This window comes from Eptesicus fuscus, chromosome 20 (assembly GCF_027574615.1).
Source record: "Eptesicus fuscus isolate TK198812 chromosome 20, DD_ASM_mEF_20220401, whole genome shotgun sequence".
NCBI lineage: Eukaryota > Metazoa > Chordata > Mammalia > Chiroptera > Vespertilionidae > Eptesicus > Eptesicus fuscus.
The window spans coordinates 29,413,412-29,433,531 of NC_072492.1; the positions used below are offsets into that span (position 1 = coordinate 29,413,412).

A 20,120-nucleotide genomic window follows, 5' to 3' on the forward strand; every position below is an offset into this window, starting at 1 on the left:
TGGATTTCAGAGGCTACATCATAAACACAGATGCTAAGAGTGAAATCCCATAAATACTTGGGTGTTGCTTGACAATACAGTAGCAGGCTGGGAGGGATAAGTCTGAAGTACCTTTGATGCTATTCTGAGGTTGTCCTTTATCCTAGTGAGCCAGTGAGGGATAAGCCATGGCTAACTGATCCACAGATTTGGAGCTTCTTGGTAAATCAGTTCATTTTTCTAGACGACTTAGCCCCATCTATGAAGTTCAGTGATCTCACCCTAGCTGGTTTGGCTCAGTGGATAGAGCGTCAGCCTGCAGACTGAAGGGTCCTGTGTTGGGTTCTGGTCAAGGGCACGTACCTCAGTTGCAGCTCCTCCCTGGCCCAGGACTTAGTCAGGGCATGTGCAGGAGGCAACCAATCAATGTGTTTCTCTCACATCGATATTTCTCTCTGTCTTTACCTCTCTCTTCCACTCTCTCTAAAACTTGTGTATGTGCATTGAATTATAAGAATAGCTAACTACAGTAATCAAGAAAATGAGGTATTGATGAAAGGATAGGCACATGGATCAAAGAAACAGAATCCAGAAATAGACCCACATACATATGGGCAGAGAGGAAGGAAAAGGGAGAGGGAGAGGGAGAGAGGGAGAGAGGGAGAGAGGGAGAGAGGGAGAGGGAGAGAGAGAGAGAGAGAGAGAGAGAGAGAGAGAGAGAGAGAGAGAGAGAGAGAAAGAAAGAAAGAAACATAGAAACATCAATGATGAGAGAGAATCGTTGATTGGCTGTCTTCTGCACACCCTTCAATGGTAATTGAGTCTACAACCCGGGCATGTGTCCTGACTGGGAACCACTGAGCCACATTGATCAGGCTGGGCAATTGATTGTGTGTCTGTGTGTGTGTGTCCTGAATTTATTTCTATTTGAAGATGCTCAAGAGACTTTTAAAAAGGCAAAAAGGCCCCAAGGCATCTAGGTTTAATTTAAGATCATCCTGAGGTGATATCCCTTGGTTTCTCCTTTTGTGAGGCATCAATTTGATCCTTGTTAATGAAACACCTTGATAATTCTAGTTGGATCATGGCAATTTATTGTGACCCCCAGTATCTGTCATAAATGGCCACCAGGTTATGAACGATGAGAAACGTAATATTAGAAATAATCACAAGACATCTGCAGATTCTACTTGAATATCCTTTCTGCATTATTCTTCGCAACCAGGCTCAGTGATGATCAGTTTGAGTAGCAGAGATCATGATGAGTGTTTACCTGCAAAGACTGGTATTAAATGCTGCTCTTTCAGAACAGAAACCAGCAAACATTCTTCAAGATGAAACACCTGGGCAATTGATTTTTGACAAAGGTGAAAAGGCAATTCAGTGTCGAGAGGATAATCTTTTTACCAAATGGTGATGAGACAAATGGGCATCCATTATCAAGGCAATGAACACAAGGAACCTCAACCTATACCTCCCACTATGTACAAAAATGAACTCAAAGTCAATCAGTCTGCTCGACACTTCTGTTCAGCATTGTACTGGAAGTTTTAACCAGGACTATGAAGCAGTAAAAGAAGTAGAAGGACTGGAAAGAAGAAGTAAAATTCTTTTTTTCTTTGAGGATGACATGATCATGTATATATAAATCCAAAGAATCCATAAGAAATCAGTAGAGCTAAGAAACAAGGTTATAGCGTACAATATTCAGGTGCAAAAATTAACTATTTCTCTACACTAGCAATGAACAATTTGAAAAGGCAAATGAAGAAGACAGTTCTGTTTATAAGTTGCATCACAAAGAATAAAATAGGAATAAATTTAACCAAAGAAGTGTAAAACTTATAGCCTGAAACCTACCAAAAATATTCAGAGAAATTAAAAAATTCCTAAACAAATGGAAAGACATCCCATGTTCATGGCTTGAAAGACTAGATATTGTTAAGATGGCAATTTTCCCTAAACTGATCTACAGATTCAGTTCAATCCCTATCAGAATCATGGTTGATGGTTTTTGCAGATGACGGCAAGGTGTAGGTGGAAGCAGCAAGTATTGTTAGGTATCATGGGCCATTGAGGAAAGGCCTCAAACCACCAACGATCTTTGGAAAGAAAGGAATTAAATATACTTTTTCTCTCTCTCTCTCTCTCTTTTTTTTTCTTCTCTTTAGTTCTTCTGAAAAACCATTATTTATTGTTACAGAGATGCCTCCTTAGAAAAGGTGACTAAACAGGGGTTGTAAGAGCTTTGAAATTTAAAGTGTCTTCTTATTGAGTTCTGTGCATGCTTGGGCAGGGTTTCATGCAGTGTCTACTTTGGAAGTCATCAGTTGTTTAGGAACCTAATTCCCAACATGATAGCATTTCAAAGCATTATGGAAATTCAGAATAGCAAATGATCTAACTTTTATAATTCTATATGCTTGTATCTAAAAGAGGGCTTTGATAATGTAAAAATAATTTCTGCCTTTATACTAGTATTGTATGCCCATGTTTCTATGAGCTTTTGTAACTTACTTGAATTTTGTAGTTGTAGGCTGCAAGAAGGTGATAACAAATAATATAGAAACAGTAAATGTCCGGAATATAATATGTTTCCTTCTTATAATCTGGTCTCTTTCTTTTCAGTGACTATGTGTGATTTCTATTTATGATAAGAAAGCAGTACAATTTGCCACAATTTGCCATAACACTTCAGCTCAACAAAATTTAGCTCAAAACTTGTCATTAGGCCAGGATACCAAGTAAATGGAAAAAATGAAAGAGATCATGGGTCCTTCCTTGCTTAAGGTTTCATGTACTATAGTATTGGAATAATAGATACTATAGGTAATATTTTGAGTCCACTGGTTAAAAAAAAATAAAAAAAAACAGGAAAAAAAATCCTAAACCCACATTTGTAAGATTGTGGTAAACTTCATTTAAACTTTATAGATTTTTGTTTCATCTGCTTTCATTTGTTTCATTTCATCATTATATATTTTTTAAAAATCACACCTCATACCTTAAAAATTACTCTATATTTCTTTATAACACCATAACATTATGATTAAATTTCATACTGATTATTGGTATAACCATTTAACATCTATCCAGTTCGGTATCCTCTATTCCTCTATCCCCAAAGTCTCTATTTCTAAGTAAGTCACACTTGGTGTAACCAGTGTTCTTTGTTTTCCCCCACCCTCCCATCTTTATAATCATGATTCTTTTAGAGTGAATTCTGCCTTTGATACCTTTCTTAAGTGATGAGTGGAGTTAGTGTAAAACCTATGAGAAAAGGAAACTTACCTTGGTGATGTTTTTCTTTATTTTTATTTTTTGTAGGGAAACTAAACAGCCAAGACTCCTACAATAATTTTGCCAACAACAACCCTGGCAACCCTCGGCTCTCTCCTCTCCCCAGCTTGATGGTCTTGACGCCTCTTGCACAAATCAAACAGCCAATGACATTGGGGACCATCACCAAACGAACAGGGTAAGGCCTCAGGCTTGACACTTCTTTAATAGCTGTGCTAGAGGATTGAATGCATAAAAGAAAACATACTTTTTGTTTGGGTAGTTTTGATTATGTTTTTCATTTCCAGTCCATATGATACTTAATGGCAGCAGGTTAAGTACAAAGCGTAGAACAGGCACAAACATACTTGCACACAACCCTGTGCACACACATTCAGAGAAAAAACAAAGCAGTGACAAGTTGTGAAAACAAGTGTTCGCTAATAAAAACCAGATCTAGCTACTTAGTCTTCTACTTGCTGCCTCGTGGCTTTGTTTGAAAGTACAGTTTCATTTTCTTGCTTTTGTAGACATGATCTGGACTTACAATGACTTCCAAATTTTGACAGACACACCTACTAAGATGATAACTTTAGATGACAACCATGTTTCTAATACTCTAAAAAAAAAATCTATATTGAGGTATAATTTACCTATAATTGTCATTAGTGCTAGGACAGTGTGGAGCAAAGGGTAGTTTTCAAAAGCCAGAGTCCTAAGATTTGGGCTTTACTCAAGATTGGTCGTTAACATCCTCAAAGACTTGATGATTCACTTTAATTCATACCTTTGTGCATATTTTAGCTATTTAAAAATTTAAAACAATTCCTGCCTACTAGAAATCATCACTTTTTTTGGTTCCTGAAAAATAAAAGTGCTGTGTCTAAGATATCATGATATTCAATTGTGTAATCACTTTGAAATTCACTTGTACCAGAAAGTATATATGTCTATACGCAAATTACCTATTTTCATCAATAAGCAATTCTGGGCTTTAACCTAATTTGAAATGGAACAACTGCCTAAAAATTATATATTCAGCTAGTCAGGAGAAAACCCTCTCTTGGCTTCAAATATTCTTCAGGGCCTTTCCAACAAAAGGATTAGGTTAATTATTTGGCCGTCTTAATATTGTTGGCTAGGTGGTAAAATGTTCCCAGAGGTCATTTTTGTGAGAAGAATTACTCATACTCAGGAACCAGGCCTTTGAGCTCCAGATTTTATCATAACACTGAAATTGACCCTCTCCCTAGTAGAGTCGTTTTTGTATATAAAATGATCCTTTTGCTCAATGCAGGAATAAAGTTGAGTTTGTTGCATATGAAGGGGGAAAAAAGAAAAAATACAGCAAACGTAGGTCCAAAATCAGCATTGTACAAATTCTACTTAGGAGGTTTTGACTGTCTTTCCTGTTCAAAATTATTGTTCTTGAAATTGATTTTATTTTTTTTCTAGTGTTTATGTTTGTTATTTTTAAAACTTAGTAGGCATGCTACTTTATAATCCAAAGAGTTAGCTCTCTTTCAAATAAACTTCTTTCTCTATAGTGACTGTAGTTCTATGCATGAAATCATATGATGTTAGAATTTAATTCAAAATACTTGATGGAGGGGTAGAAAATGAGCCTACTTTTATATATATTTATAATTTTCCATAAAACAAATAAAATCTCTCTTTTTCACTCTCTCTGTCCTTAGACAGGGAGAAACTATGAGTTATCTAGTCTTTTCCTATGCAACCATACTTTATGAACTTAGATTAATTTTGTTTCCTTTTCTTTTATTTTAAATGTTTATATTTTTGAATTACAGTTGATATTCAATATTATATTACTTTTAGGTGTACAGCATAGTAGTTAGATGTTTATGTAACTTATGAAATAATCACCCTGTTAAGTCTAGTATTATTTTCTTTTTAAAAAGTTGTTTACAAATCCTACATTTTTAAAGGATGTATATTAGACTCTCTTTTATTATAGTTAATTTAATAATTATTTATTAATGAATTAAATATACATGTATCATTATTATTTACTAGACTTTTTATCTCAATTATGAAACCTTTTATTTCTGCCAAGTTTTTGAATTTTTAGCATGTCCTATATGAAAGCATTTAGAGAGAATAATTAATATTTCTTATAATGAGTACTTAGTTTCAAATTTTTACTTTTACTATAATTCACCCAAACATTTGGTCATAGAATTTTCAGAATGTAATTTGTGGTTTTATCACTTAAACATTTAGCATTTACATGGAAATACATGTATTTGCCTTACCAAAAGTTATATTTGTTTTCAAGAACAAAATATGTTCCCTGAATTTTCATTTTTGACATATGTAGAGATTTGAAACAAATCCCAGACATTTTATATTATTATATTTCATCTCATTAGATTTGAAAGGCTCTATTTTATTTTAGTTTTATTTAAATTTTTTTTACTATGACCAGTTCTCAATACTGCACTGAGCTAATTTGCATTATTTCCAATTCAATTTTGTTATACTTACTGAGAAATTTGATTGCCACATTAAGGTCAGCAGAGTGATGAGCAAATGGGCTTTTCATTTTCCAGGTCTCTTTTCATTCTGGAAATTCTAATTTACTCTTTTTTTAAAAAAATATGTTTTTATTGATTTTTTTAGAGAGAGAGGAATTGAGAGGGAGAGAGACAGGAACATCAATTGACTGCCTCCTGAATGCCCCAAACTGGGGGTTGAGCTGGCAACCTGGGCATGTACTCTAACCAGGAATGGAACGGATGAACCAGCAACCTCTTGGTGCATGGGACGATGCTCTACCAACTGAGCAACATTGGCCGGGTTAATTTCCTCTTAACTTTGCTTCTATGAAATGCCTTTCCTAGCATGTGAAAAATAAAATTAATAAGAAGTATTTGACTTGGATAATGTAGAAAGAGAACGCAGCACTTTTCATTTATAGACATGTGAGTTCTATGACTACTTCTAATATACCTGATAATTTATCTAGTAAAATTGTATACTTCCTTAGGTTAGATCAACATTTATTTGTTTCATGTCAATAGAACAAATTGTTCCATGTCATAGACATGGAGCAAATAAAAAGTTATATTTCTAGCACAAAGATTTCTACGGATTGCCTATGATCCTATTATTTAAATAACCGAATTGAGATGGCAGCTTCAATTCAAACCATTGGGGATCAACCGTGTACTTACCACGTTTCACATCTGCCCTCTTATTTTTGGAAATATATATCCCTGAATGCCTGTGCAGTGTCACAGACCATCTGTCTTTCTCCAAGACATGCATGAGGCCAGTAGAACTAAAATGGCAAAAGACAGATGTACTTACACCTTCATGTTCTGTACCTTGAAGCGGCATTTGGAGGAAATGAGGCCTATTTTGGCAACAGCTGCTGCTTCACCCCACTACAGTGTACACCGATGAAGGCAAAGGAAGTGCTAGAAATCATTTGGTTCAACAATCACTCAAGTCAAACAGAATCCATTTCATCAGTCTCAGATTGAAGGCCTCCGTCACGTTTTTATCACTTGTAAATAGGAATAGTTCTCCACATCTATTAAAAGTGAAACCAGGTGCTAAAGGATTGCTCCTTGTTTGGGAGTATTAAGTTTTTATAGTAGGGATTTACTAAGCAGCGTTTTGTAGATATTTGGTTGAGTTAATGAATCATGGAAGTGGTAAAAAATTTTTAATGCTTCCTATCTATGTAAAAGTTTAGTAAATCATTTTCAGTATGCTTAATTTTATGTGCATTAAATCTAAAATTATTAATATATACACATCACTTATGGGCACAAGCAGAGAAGAGTTAATTTCAAAAAGAGGTCAGAGTAATTTCATGGGAATAAAAAAAATACAGAAATGAAATTAACTTCCTTGCTCTTAAATAGCTGATCAATTTTAGTGAAGTAAACACAAGATAATTTGGTTTCCTTTTCCTTAAATGGAGCCGCTCCCTGCTCTTTTCCCCTCCCCTATTCACTTTTTTTGTGAGCAGTTTGAGGTAGTTATTAGGAGCCTTGGGCCTGACCCTGTAGGTGTAGGTGGGGTATTGTTGTGGGAGAAAATGGACTAAGGAGTCTGAAGCCCTGGCTTTTCCTCTTGGTTCTGCCACCTGTTAACTGTGTGTCTTAGGTCAGTTTCTTCATCTGAACAATAAAAATTTATAGGTATAGATGACAATCTTTCAGCCTCTCAGTGTATGCGTTCCCACCACGCCTTTGATCCCATTACCTGATTTCCAAGCCTCACTCATTGTTGAGCCCTAGGCCAGTGCTGAGCAATTTCCATTTGGGAAATGTAGATGATTGTGCTTATTTAGAAATGGCAGCATTTAATACCATGTATTTGGTTATCTCTAGCTGAAATTTGTAGACCACATCTGCCATCAGAGCTTGCGAAGGTGAATAAATGTCATTGGCACATAGTAAGCCGAGAAGAAGGCCTATTCCTTTTTCTCATTAGGTCTACCTTGTCTAGACAATTTGTCCTGAGCCCCAGATCACATAGGCAAAGTTCTGAGAATTAATAGGGAAGATTTGGTATAGTAACACACGATAATTCTCCACCTCCCATCCTTGTCTGCTCTAGGTATTAGTTCTTGATAGCTAAGCTATAAGTGTTTGGTTCCAGATACAAAATTATGGACAATGTATTTTTTTTCTCACTAGAATGGATATGGATATATTTACATGTGCAATATACTTACCACAGTTTGAGTTTTCAGTTTTTGTGCTAAATCAGTAGAGTACTTAAACCACACCATAGTTTGTTCCATTTTACCATAAATCTATGGATTTTTTTTGGGGGGGAGATAAAGTATATTATGTACTGTATTAAAAGTCAGAAATAACTTCCTACAGATATTCGACAACCTATTTATGCTGTTCTAGTTTCTTTTCTGCCACATCTACCAGAATTTGAATATTATCTAATGTTTTTCTAATGAAAATCTTGGGTTTATAATTTAAATTTGCTCATTGAATATATCTCAAATTGGACAGTTTACCTTCAGTTTGCCCTACAGGTCAATAATTTGAGAGCCAATAATGCCATAGGTCTCTTTAGTAGGGAGCAGTTAAAATGAAAGAAAAATTAAAAGTAACACTGGAAAATGACATAAGGACTAATTTATTTGCATGTGAGTCCATTTCAGTTGCTCTTTAACAGGGGGCACACTGGATGTAGCAGGGTCATTAGGGCTCCTAGAAGATACTGTTAGAGAAGATGGCTTTACAATTTTACTCATGGTGTCGTATAGCTTTTCTTCTGATTTTTCTCTATTCAGTATGTTTAATATTTATATATGCTCATTCTAAAGTCGGTTAAGTGATGGTGCCTGAATTCTCTTTGGGTGTGATCAGTTATAAAATAGGACTTTCAGAGTGTCTTCATAGAGAACTTAAACTCCAATGATTTTGTTAACTCGGCAGATGATTGAGCCTAATCTTACTAATACGTTTTTAGCACTAGATTCAGGTTATAGAGGATTTCAGATCAACCTTTTTACTTACATTTAAGAAACCCTCACAAGTTGGCCTTGTTTTCTGCTAGCAAGACCAGAGCTTTTGTGGTGCTATGTGGAATTCAACAAATTCATGATTTTAAAGACTTACATAGCATTAATGCACAGTTCCTTCTGGTTTTCCGAGTCTATCCAGAAGAAACCCTTTGAGAACCAATGGCCCAATCAACAAGTCTGTAATAAAGATGTCTTGATATTTAGTCTCTTGATCAACCCTAGTGTTTGTCAATCAGAATTCAGCTTTCAAAGGACATATTCATGATGAAGAGAACAGGTTTTATATAGCAGGATTGTTAAATCTGCTAAATCTTCATAGTGTTTGAAAAACACACACATTCTTAATATCTGACTTTGATAAATTGAGTTGAATATATTCATATAGACAATTTTAATTCAACATAGACTCCCACTCTTGCCCTCTACTTCCTTCTAATTATCCCCATATAAAATTCCAACTGTGGGATTTGGGAGGGGGAGGAGAAAGTCATAGGTGAAGACAGCTGGATCATGGACTTGTCCTTTGTGACTTTATATTTTCATTCTTTTGCTATTGAGGGAAGATGAAGCAGGCACATTTCAAAAGAACAGCTGACACTACCCATACAAATTCAGTAATTACGTCAGTCACTCTTAATTCCTTGGGGTTTGGGGCTCTTCTCTTACATGTTCGTGGCAGAGGTCCAGTTTGTAGGAGTGGGTAAGAAGTGGTTGAATATAGATTGGGAACATGCCAAGTGTACATTCTAAGGCAGGTTCTCACCCTGTTTCCCCAGCCCTCTGATTTCTCCTTAAGCTGTGTTATCTTTACTTGATTGAAGAAGGATAAAAATATGTTCCCTGTTTATATATACGGGACACCTAAACCTGGCTTTATAGGTGGGGAACATCAGCTGGTCTTTTGAAATGTAGAAACTTTAAGGTTTTGTTTCATTTTTGTTTGGTTGGTTTTGGGGGTCATAGTGAAGCCTTTTAAGTCATAAAGAACTATGATAAAACTACCAAATTCTTTACAGTGAATGAGCTATATAGTCTGGTATTTGGAATGAGATGGGAGAGTACCCGGCATCGATACAATATACACTAAAGAGCAACTCATGCCTAAATGCTCCAGATCACCGGAGCATTTGAAGTATTTGATTAGTTCAGGTGTTCTGCAGCATGAAGAAAATGAAAGGAAGCCGGGTCCTGTGAACCAACAGGAACCTTTTCACTTGGGAGGTATTTGTGGGCACGTGGAAACGTATTGAACCTTGCATTTTCTGATCGTTTCTGCATGGCATCTCTGTGTTATTGAGAGATTGGAATCTTTATGTGGTCTCAGTTATTTAAATTATTGTTTGTCAAGTTGCAGGGCAAGCTGCAAGTAGTATTTTGTGTCTGATGTAATTAGTGGATCATGAAGTCAGAACAGGAAATTTTGATTTTTTTTTCATTAATGAAATAGAATACAATAAAATGCAGTTCTGCAAACACACAGCTTTGGCATCACCTAGGAGCTTGTTAGGAAAAGAGTCTCAGGCTCCACCCAGACCTGCCCTGTTAGAATGTTTATTAATCTTGGTTATAACTAAGTCCTAAATAGTAAAGTTGGTTACAACCAAAACCCATTCATTAACTTGTTTCAATTTGTGTGTTTTTATGTACACACCAGTTTGCACCTGAAAATACATTTTGATGGGTCCCAGTAAAAAAAACCAAGTTTGAAATCCACTGTTTTAAATGTGAATGATGGCACTTTATCTCTGGTCATGGTCTTACCATTAACTGTGAGATAAATGTAAGATAAACGAGATAAATGCTCTACATCATCTGCAAAGTTATTTCTTGTTTTCAGTATCTCAGTTCTTTCATCTCACTCCTTCTACTTAGAACCTCTTACTCCTCTGTTGCCTTGTTCCTAGCTTCTGTGCTGCAGTCCTCAGAATGGTAGTTAGTGTTGTGAAACATTATCCTCGAGTTTCAGTTTGGAGCCAAATATACTCAGTGCACTGGGAGATTAATACTAATTAGCAGGATTTTTGAAATGTCCCTCACACCAAAGTTGAAGAAGAAAATAACCAAGTTTTGATAGTGTGCTTTCCTTCTCAATTTGTTATGTCTTCCTTTCAAACGTCAGATGTCATAGCAACATTTTGTTCCGGGTATAATTAGATCACTCGGACTTCTTTGTGTGCAAATGTGCATAGCACGTCTCAAATACTGTGAACAGAGTATTAAGAAGAAATATGTGTAACTCCGAAGTCTGACTTTGTATCCCCAGTTGTATCTAAAGCAAGCAATTGTGGCTTTAGTTTCCTGATTCCAGCCTCACTCAATGGCGGCCAGGTAGAAGAAGCTAATCCCTTGTATCCCTATTAAGAGAATGGCCAGTTTCCTGGAATGTGACCCTAAATGAAAATAAATCCTACTACTTGTATTTAGTGTTTGTTCCTTTGACCAGCAATATGCAGTCCAACTTGCTATCAATTAGCAGCTTAGAAATATGTGCTTCCTTGCTCTGGCTCTGAGACTGCAACCTGTGAACTGCAGACGATGCTTGCAGAATTTTGGTTGAGTTATCTTTAGCTAGTTTTAAACATTCGGTGTCACACAACCCCACATCTGTTGCTACTGATCCCACTCTTTTTCTCCATCTGATTACTCCATTTAACTTGTGCTTTGTTTTAAAAAGGGCCTCAGAACTGAATTTATTTTATTTTACCTAGGAACCCTATAGGGTTGCTCCAGAAAAGGGGGAGAAATAGAACATTTTGAAATCTCTAAGCCTATGAAAACGAAGGGACTTGTTATATGTAATTTTTATTGGTTCTATCAAGCTCATTAGTATCTACAGCAGAATTACCAATGATTACTATTTTTTCAGTGATTTACCATACTAACAGTATGATATACATGTATTTGTTAATGTTAAATGAGTTTTCCTCTAATTTTTTTTGTGCATTTTCCCCCCTTTTCCACGAAGGCCTTATCTGTTTGGAGCGGGGTGTTTTTCCATAAAAGCTCCATGGTGAGTCCCAGTTCAGTCCCGCATGCCTAATTCATTTGTTGTACTCTCAGAAAATAACTGTTTTGTACTGTTGTTTTCAGTTGCATGGCCTGAGCACAGATAGACGCACCGAAGTACTGAATAATTTGTAGATGGGACATGAATGTTGATATTTAAGCTTTCAAAGAGCAGTTTTCTTGGGTTTACTTCATTTCTTGAAAAGTCAAATTAAATCACAGTTAAGTATTAAAGAAAAAGAAATTAGAAGAGTTCTCTCTTGTAATGCTAGTGTATAAGACAAGACTAACATACCAGTTTAAGGCTTTGAGCATTGTAGTAACAGAAGTTCCCTACACATCCTGCTGAACATTTGGAATATTTGATTTATTTTGAAATATAAATATATTTAAAGTATACTATAAATACCCTATAAATTTTAACTGCATGTGGTACCAGAGGAACAAGAGTCACTTCTGTTTTGAATAATTTTGGTGATTAAGGAGGAAATTTGTGTTTCACATTGAAACTCCTAAATAATTTATAATTTTGAGCTCATAGCACCTACTTATCATAACTTATTTATTTTGGAAAATTCTTACAAAACTGCATAAACTACAAGTTTGTCTTGTAGTTAGACACGATGAACATGGAGTACTTTTATATAAAGATATGATGTAAAATGTATTTAGAACCTGGTATAGTGTGTTTTACATAATGGATAAAAGTCAGGGCTTCGGAATCAGACTACCTAGATCTTAAATCTCAGCTCGTATGCTACCTATGTGATCTTGGGTGGTTTTCTAAAACCTTTCTGTTTCTTGTTTCCTTATCTGTTAATGGAGTTACCAGTAGCACCTAACTCATAGGTTCATTATGAGGATTACATGAACTGACAATGTAAATTGCTTAGAACAAGAAAGTGCTCAATGAATGTGTTGCTACTATTATTTTCTTTCTTATCCAAAGAAAAAATATCATTTTTGAAAAAACTTTAGTTTTTTTTTTTTTTTTTTCTGCTTTTCAGAGTAAGTGAGGCAAAAGCAAGTTTTGGGCAATGTAAGTTATATCAATATTATAAATTTACTCAGAATACTTAAAAGAGTTCTGCACATATAATATGTAGTTCTCATAACTGCTACTAGGAGTTGTTTATACTGGCCCATTATACTAGGAAAAGAAACTTCCAGTAATTTTTCTCTTGTTGGACAAAAAGAAGCTCAAATACCACCTTAAGGGTACAGTATAATTAGACACAAACTAATTTCACTATTCATATGCCATAGAAACATTTGAAAATTTCATTATCATATAATAATAGAGTGGCAAACATAAAAATTTCCTTTGTGAAATGTAGTATCAAAATTAGGACACCAGTCGTGAAAGGATTCTAAACAAATTTAGGGCCTAAATGAATAAAAATTCCAGGAAAGTCCATCTTTATTCTTTTTGTTAACCAGATTTCTTAAAAAAAAAAAACAAAAACAAAAACAGAAAACTAAACCAAATAAGATACATGAATCTTACTTAGGAGCTCATAGTGAGCAGTCGATTTTTAAATGCCAGATTCAGCATATGATACTATTTCTTTGCAGGCTAAATTTAGGATTAAATTCACTCTTAAGATAAATGTCTCATTCTAAGTACAAAGAAAAGAGTTTTAGCATGTTAATAAGGATTGAAGTTTTAGCATAGAAGTAAAGACGTAGTAACAAATGTTGTATGTTAAATAAGTAAAGTCCATTCCTTCATCAGCTTATGTGCTCTTCAAATTTAAGCAAAAGCACTTGTCAACCAGAAATGATTTGAGGTTGAAACAAGATTAAAAGAGCCAGATTAAAGAAAGGGATATGTGAAATATAGTAGACTTTTAAATCATTGCCTGTCTTTTAGAAGACTGCCTTGTGGTTTGTTTGATGCCATCGTTAGCTCACAAGAAACTCGTTTTTAGTCACTTATGCTAGCCTACAAGATCCTCCTTTCAAATGCGTTCCTTTACTAGTGGTGCATGTTTTTCCCATTAAGATCTTAATGAAACCTCAAATTAAGGCAGCAAAATGAATATAAATTTGACAACTTCCATGTTGTTTATAAGAGCTTCTTTGTTTTAACAGTTTTCGCTATTTTTTTCCATGGTATTTAGCATTCAATTTGAGAATGTTTTATTTACTGTTCTGACATAGAACATTATGCTAAATAATTATGTTTATAGTATTTCCACTTGTAGGGTAATAATTTGTATTGTGGAAGAATATGACATTTTTTACAGTTCCTCTTAAAATGTTATATAAATTTTATACAAAATTGTTAGTACTTTCAAGTTGCAGCATTTATATTTAAATATGATTTTGCTTTTGATAGGTCACAATTTCTACATATTTTTCATTCTTTGATAAACTTGTTTAAGTGTTTAAATGCATGCAGTTTCAAATGAGTCAGTTTGAAATAATGTCTTTCCCTTTGATAGTAAAATAAACTTGTTGGAAAGTTAACTGTGTAGGCCATCTTCGACATATTAGCTACTTATACGTTCCCAGGATTATGTATACTCTAGGATATTTGAGTTTGAATGACTGTAAAAAATAAAGTAAAATAATCACACGTATGATATGCTTTCTTAATACAGTAATTTTAAGAGAAATACCATTGTGAATTTTTAAAAATAAATTTTGCTTTCAATATTACAAATAAGTAACAAGTATTTATTGAACTCTTAATGTGCATGTGGTATTGTGTTTAAGCTACTGCTATTTTTTGATTACTAATCAAAAGAAAAAATACATATATAACAGTGTGGAGAAGAGGTAGTCCATTTTAATATCTCCCTTACACATAACCTATTTTTATATTATATAAGGTTAATTTTAAAGAAGAATTAAATGTTACATAGAAAGTTATATTAAAGTTTTAGTCAGCATTGTCTGAGAGTATTCATTTGATCTATATATAAATAGTTTATTTAAACTACCGTGTTCTTTTGAGAGTATTAAAAATATAATTTTATTTTTGGAAGGAAAGATTTATATGAAGAGAATCTGTTGTGTGCAAAGTTTAGATAAATCTGTGAGATAAATTTAGATAAATTTGTGATAGAATATATATATATTCTATATATATATATAATACTTTCAGTTTACCTTTTAGTTCTTATTTAAGAAAAATAAAGTTGAAAGTGAGAGAAAACTTCTAAACCCTTTTTCAAAGCTTAATCACAGTGAGGCATACAATGAAAATTGCTTCTTTAACACGAAAACATTATACCACTTGTAATTCTTACATCAGTGTTGTGTCTAGCATTTAAACTGCAATACTGACTGTACCCTTATGTTTTAGAAAAGGAAAGAAATGGTGCTTCTATCTCCATCTAGCTCTTTTCATGCCTGTGTCCTTCTAAACAAGGCATCCAACATTGCTGCTTTTCATGCCATCCACAGATACATCACTTATATCCTGTTCTGTAGGACCCAGTAAAATTACCCAGATGGCCATCATTTTACTGTAATTTTAAAGCAGATAGCAATAGAGTCTTGCTGGGTTTTTGTTTCTCTTTGCAGTAATGTTGGAGGGGAAAAAAAAGGCAAGAGAAATTCAATATGTTAATCCGACTGGATTACATAATACAGTAAACGCCAATGGGTAACATCAATAGTCTTTGTAAATAATTTTAAAGATGTCGTAATGTTAACGTCCCCAGAACTCCTGTTGGCAGTAAAAATGACTCTCATTCTATGACTTGACGGTTAAGTCTCTCAAAGGGGACGAACAAGAAGTTAAACTCCTGGGTTTTAATTTAGCACCTTATTTCTTTTGTTTCTTTGTACGTTCATTTTACTTTTGATTTTGTTGTTATCTTGCGTCAAGTTTAGTAAATATGATTCTTATTTTGCCTGATATGATGAAAGTTGAGGTCATTCCATTCTACTTTTACATTTTTGCTCAAATACTTGTTTTTTTCTTTTGGAACATGGGTTCATTTATGATGGGTTCAGGGGAGTAAAGAGCATGCGTTCTCAATAGGAAGGAGCCCATCTGCACTGCCAGTATGTCTCATTCCCATTTATAACCATAATTAACACAATTGAATTTCGGGACACCTGTATACATGGGGATTTCATTTTTTTTATATCATATTATTAATTTAATAAAATAATGAATAGAGGAGAGGAGGCCTCCAAGGACCCAGAGCTATTCTTTTTAAACTTGCAAATGTTTTGTGATGGGCTGTAAGCAAAAAGGGGGATGCTTAGAGGGAAACAGAAATAAGAGGGCTAGCATTGGAATGCTTTCCTAAATGGCTGTGCCACCAATCTACAGGTGAACACAGTTTACAAGCCTAGCTCTTTTCACTTTTAATTCTTTCACATGTTTATCACTTTTCAGTGCTTTATTATTTTAAATATATTTTTATTGATTTCAGAAAGGAAAGAAGAGGGGGAGAGAGAGAGAAACATCAATCATGAGAGAATTATTTTTTTTCATTTTTAATATATCTTTATTGTTCAGATTATTACAAATGTTTCTCTTTTTTCTCCCCATAACTCCCCTCCACCCGGTTCCCACCCCACCCTCTGCCCTTACCCCCTCCCCACTGTCCTCATCCATAGGTGTATGATTTTTGTCCAGTCTCTTCCCGCATCCTCACACCCCTTTCCCCCTGAGAATTGTCAGTCCACTCTCTGATTCTATTATATTCACCAGTTTATTCTCTTCATCAGATTTTTTTATTCACTTGATTTTTAGATTCACTTGTTGATAGATACGTATTTGTTGTTCATAATTTTTATCTTTACCTTTTTCTTCTTCTTCCTCTTCTTAAAGAATACTTTTCAGCATTTCATATAATACTGGTTTGGTGGTAATGAACTCCTTTAGCTTTTTCTTATCTGTAAAGCTCTTTATCTGACCTTCAATTCTGAATGATAGCTTTGCTGGGTAGAGTAATCTTGGTTGTGGGTTCTTGCTATTCATCACTTTGAATATTTCTTGCCACTCCCTCCTGGCCTGCACAGTTTCTGTTGAGAAATCAGCTGACAATCGTATGGGTGCTCCCTTGTAGGTAACTAACTGTTTTCCTCTTGCTGCTTGTAAGATTCTCTCTTTGTCTTTTGCTCTTGGCATTTTAATTATGATGTGTCTTGGTGTGGTCCTCTTTGGATTCCTCTTGTTTGGGGTTCTATGTGCTTCCTGAACTTGTAAGTCTATTTCTTTCACCAGGTGGGGGAAATTTTCGGTCATTATTTCTTCAAATTGGTTTTCAGTGTCTTGCTCTCTCTCTTCTTCTAGCACCCCCATAATTCTGATGTTGGTACGCTTGAAGTTGTCCCAGGGGCTTCTTACACTATCTTCATATTTTTGGATTCTTTTTTCTTTTTGCTTTTCCGGTTGGGTGTTTTTTGCTTCTTTGTATTTCACATCTTTGACTTGATTCTTGCGATCCTCTAGTCTGCTGTTGGATCTCTGTATATTATTTTTTATTTCAGTCAGTGGATGCTTAATTTCTAGTTGGTGCTTTTTCATATCCTCGAGGGTCTCGCTAAATTTATCTGCCTTTTCTAGGAAATTATTGAAAAACCTTATAACCGTGGTTTTGAACTCTATATCCAGTTGTTTGCTTTCCTCCATTTCTTTCATTTGTGACCTGTTTCTTTGTCTCCACATTTTGGCTGCTTCCCTGAGTTGATAGAGTGGCTTTGTGTGCGAGGTGTCCTATAGGGCCCAGTGGCTCAGCCTCCCCAGTTATCTGAGGTGGACACTCTTGGTGCACCCCTCTGTGGGCTGTGTGCACAGTCTTGTTGTAGTCAAGCCTTGATTGTTGTTGGTATCACTGGGAGGAATTGACCTCCAGGCCAATTGGCTGTGAGGATCAGCTGTCTCTACGCTGGGAGAACTTCTGTGCTGGAGACACCCTTATGAGACAAGACTTGCTTCAGTGGGGCTTTGGTGCTCACTGAGTCTGCCCCTGAGTGTGTCCTTTATGGATCTGAGGAGTTATAATATGGATGGTCCTACTCTGACCCCTGGGTACACTGGCTCTTGGATCTCCAAGGAGGTGCTAATTTAGCCTCTGCCTGAGGCCACCCAGCAGGAGCTATGGAGAGATCTGCAGATTTCTCTTCTTTGTTTGGGTTTTGAAGGTGCCCAGATGAGGCCCAGTGTGAAGCAATGCAAGGTGCTGAAGGCCTTGGGCCTTCTTTTGGATGTTCTGAGTCTCACTGACTCAGCTGCAGTTTGTTAGGTAAGTTTAGAATTCAAAGGACCAGGTCATTCATATGCAAAAGCCTCTGTGTTCAGCTTGGATGGGGCGGAGTCTCAGTGGAGCAAACAGCTATGGCTTTGTGGGGCGGGATCTCAGGGGGGAGCATACAGCAATGGCTTCCTGTCAGCCCTGCCCTAAGAGGCCCCTGGGTCTCAGTGTCCCGCGGTAATCGCTGCAAGCACCTCTGAGAGAAAGCCGCCCTCTAGTTTTGCCCGCTGTCAGACAGTCCACTGTCTCCCCGTAAGAGCCTGGGTCCCCAGAATCTCGCCCAGAACTGGAGTTCAGAGCAGTTGGGAGCTTTTGTCTCCCTCCCAATTGAGAAAGCCAGCCATGTACTCTGTTGCCAGCCCTCTCCGCGCGCACGCCTTGGTACCTCTGCCTCCTGCAGCTCCTCTTGAGTCTCAGTGTGCTTTTCTCTTTCCTTCTAGTTGTAGAATTTCCACTCAGCCAGCCTTCCTGTGGTTCTGGATGATGTCCGTTTTGTCCTTTAGTTGTAGTTTTGCAATTGTTGTGCGAGGCAGCAGTTTAGGTGCTTATGTATGCCGCCATCTTGGTTTCTCCTGTTGAGAGAGAATTATTGATCGGCTGCCTCCTGCATGCCCCCTACTGGGGATTGAGCTTGCAACCTGGGTGTGTGCCCTTTACCGGAATCTAACCCGGGACCTTTCAGTCCACAGGCTGACGCTCTATCCACTGAGCCATACCGGCTAAGGCCATTTTTCAGTGTTTTATATCTCTGCTAACAAGGTTAGTTTGCAATAGAAAGATTCTGGGTTATTGCGGAAAAGTTCAATTCTGCTTCACCTCACATTCCTGGTATTGGATTTTTTTAAAAAACTTAGGATGAAGGGTAAATTGAGTCAAATTTAAATTTTCTCCCATTGGTTATAGTACACAGAAAATACTTTATTAATAATAACCTTTAGATTATTATCCCTTTGTATTTTCCTGGAAGTCTTATATACACATGAACATTTGTACTTTGCTTAAATACCATAGTCCTTCTAAATGTAGGTTGATGTAGAAATAACTTGTTATGATTATGTTCGTAATATATGCTCCATGCCTAACACACAGCACTATGTCATGTAGGAGGTAGCAAGTTATTTTCAGGGAAGAAAACTCCTTTTATTACTTGTTGAACACAAACTTTCTTACTAATGTGATTTATTAAGGGACCATCTGAAGAAAAAGAAAACTAGGAATAAAAATGATCACTACAGACCTAGCTGGTTTGGCTCAGTGGATACATCGTCGGCCTGTGGTGTGGAGGAGGAGGCAGCTGATCAATGATTCTCTCTTATCATTGATGTTTCTATCTCTCTCTCCCTCTCCCTTCCTCTCTGAAATCAGTAAAAATATATCTGAAAAAAATCACTACATAATGTTATGCATACTTTTATTATAATTGCTTATTCTCTGTAGGAGATAATGAGTTTATATAAAATGATGCTGTATTGGTGCTTTTTAGCTGTATGTTCAGAAGCTGAGTAATTTGCAGCATTAAAGACATGTAAGGGATTTTACCTCTGATATTGGCTGATTAGACTGTAAACTAACAAACATACGGAATATATTTTTGCATGGCCAAAGAGTAAATCGATGTCCTCTCATATTTCTACTCTTTATTATTATGCTATAAAGGTCACTCTCTGGCCCAGCAACAACTATTTTAAAGTCTTTTTAGGATGTATACTCTAGATCCGCCATAGTCTCTCTCAAGAAGTGGCATGCGCACTTGTTTTCTCTTGTTGCTTACCACATGATTAAAAACAAAACAAATGTAACATTCAGTAATTTGCAAAAAGCTCTTAGTTCCTTGTGAAGCTTATTTATACGTTGTAGTCTTATTGTTTCCTGATGGCGATTCTAGTAAAATCACATAGTCACACAATTAGAAACACCTTTCAAAAAATTCTGCAATGGTGTTTTTCTCTTTCCTCCTCCTTTCCAACCTCCCCAAACACTTAAGTGTTAAATGACCAATGGAATTTAAAAGATGCTCCTTACAGGAACTTAACAGCTCAATGATAGTAGTTCAGTGATGGAAATAAAGGCTTTGAGGGAGGGTTTCCATTGTAATGTAGTGCAAC

General features: G+C 35.9%; 1 protein-coding gene across 1 annotated transcript in view; it reads left to right on the forward strand.

The window, feature by feature from the left end:
* Positions 1 to 20,120, forward strand: part of BCAS3 (BCAS3 microtubule associated cell migration factor) — a 464,879-nt gene that overhangs the window by 164,730 nt on the left and 280,029 nt on the right. Inside the window, exons 16-17 of the mRNA XM_028157532.2 lie at positions 3,307 to 3,457; positions 11,751 to 11,795. Of these exons, the coding sequence (XP_028013333.1) occupies positions 3,307 to 3,457; positions 11,751 to 11,795 (196 nt within the window). The remainder of the gene's footprint in view (positions 1 to 3,306; positions 3,458 to 11,750; positions 11,796 to 20,120) is intronic.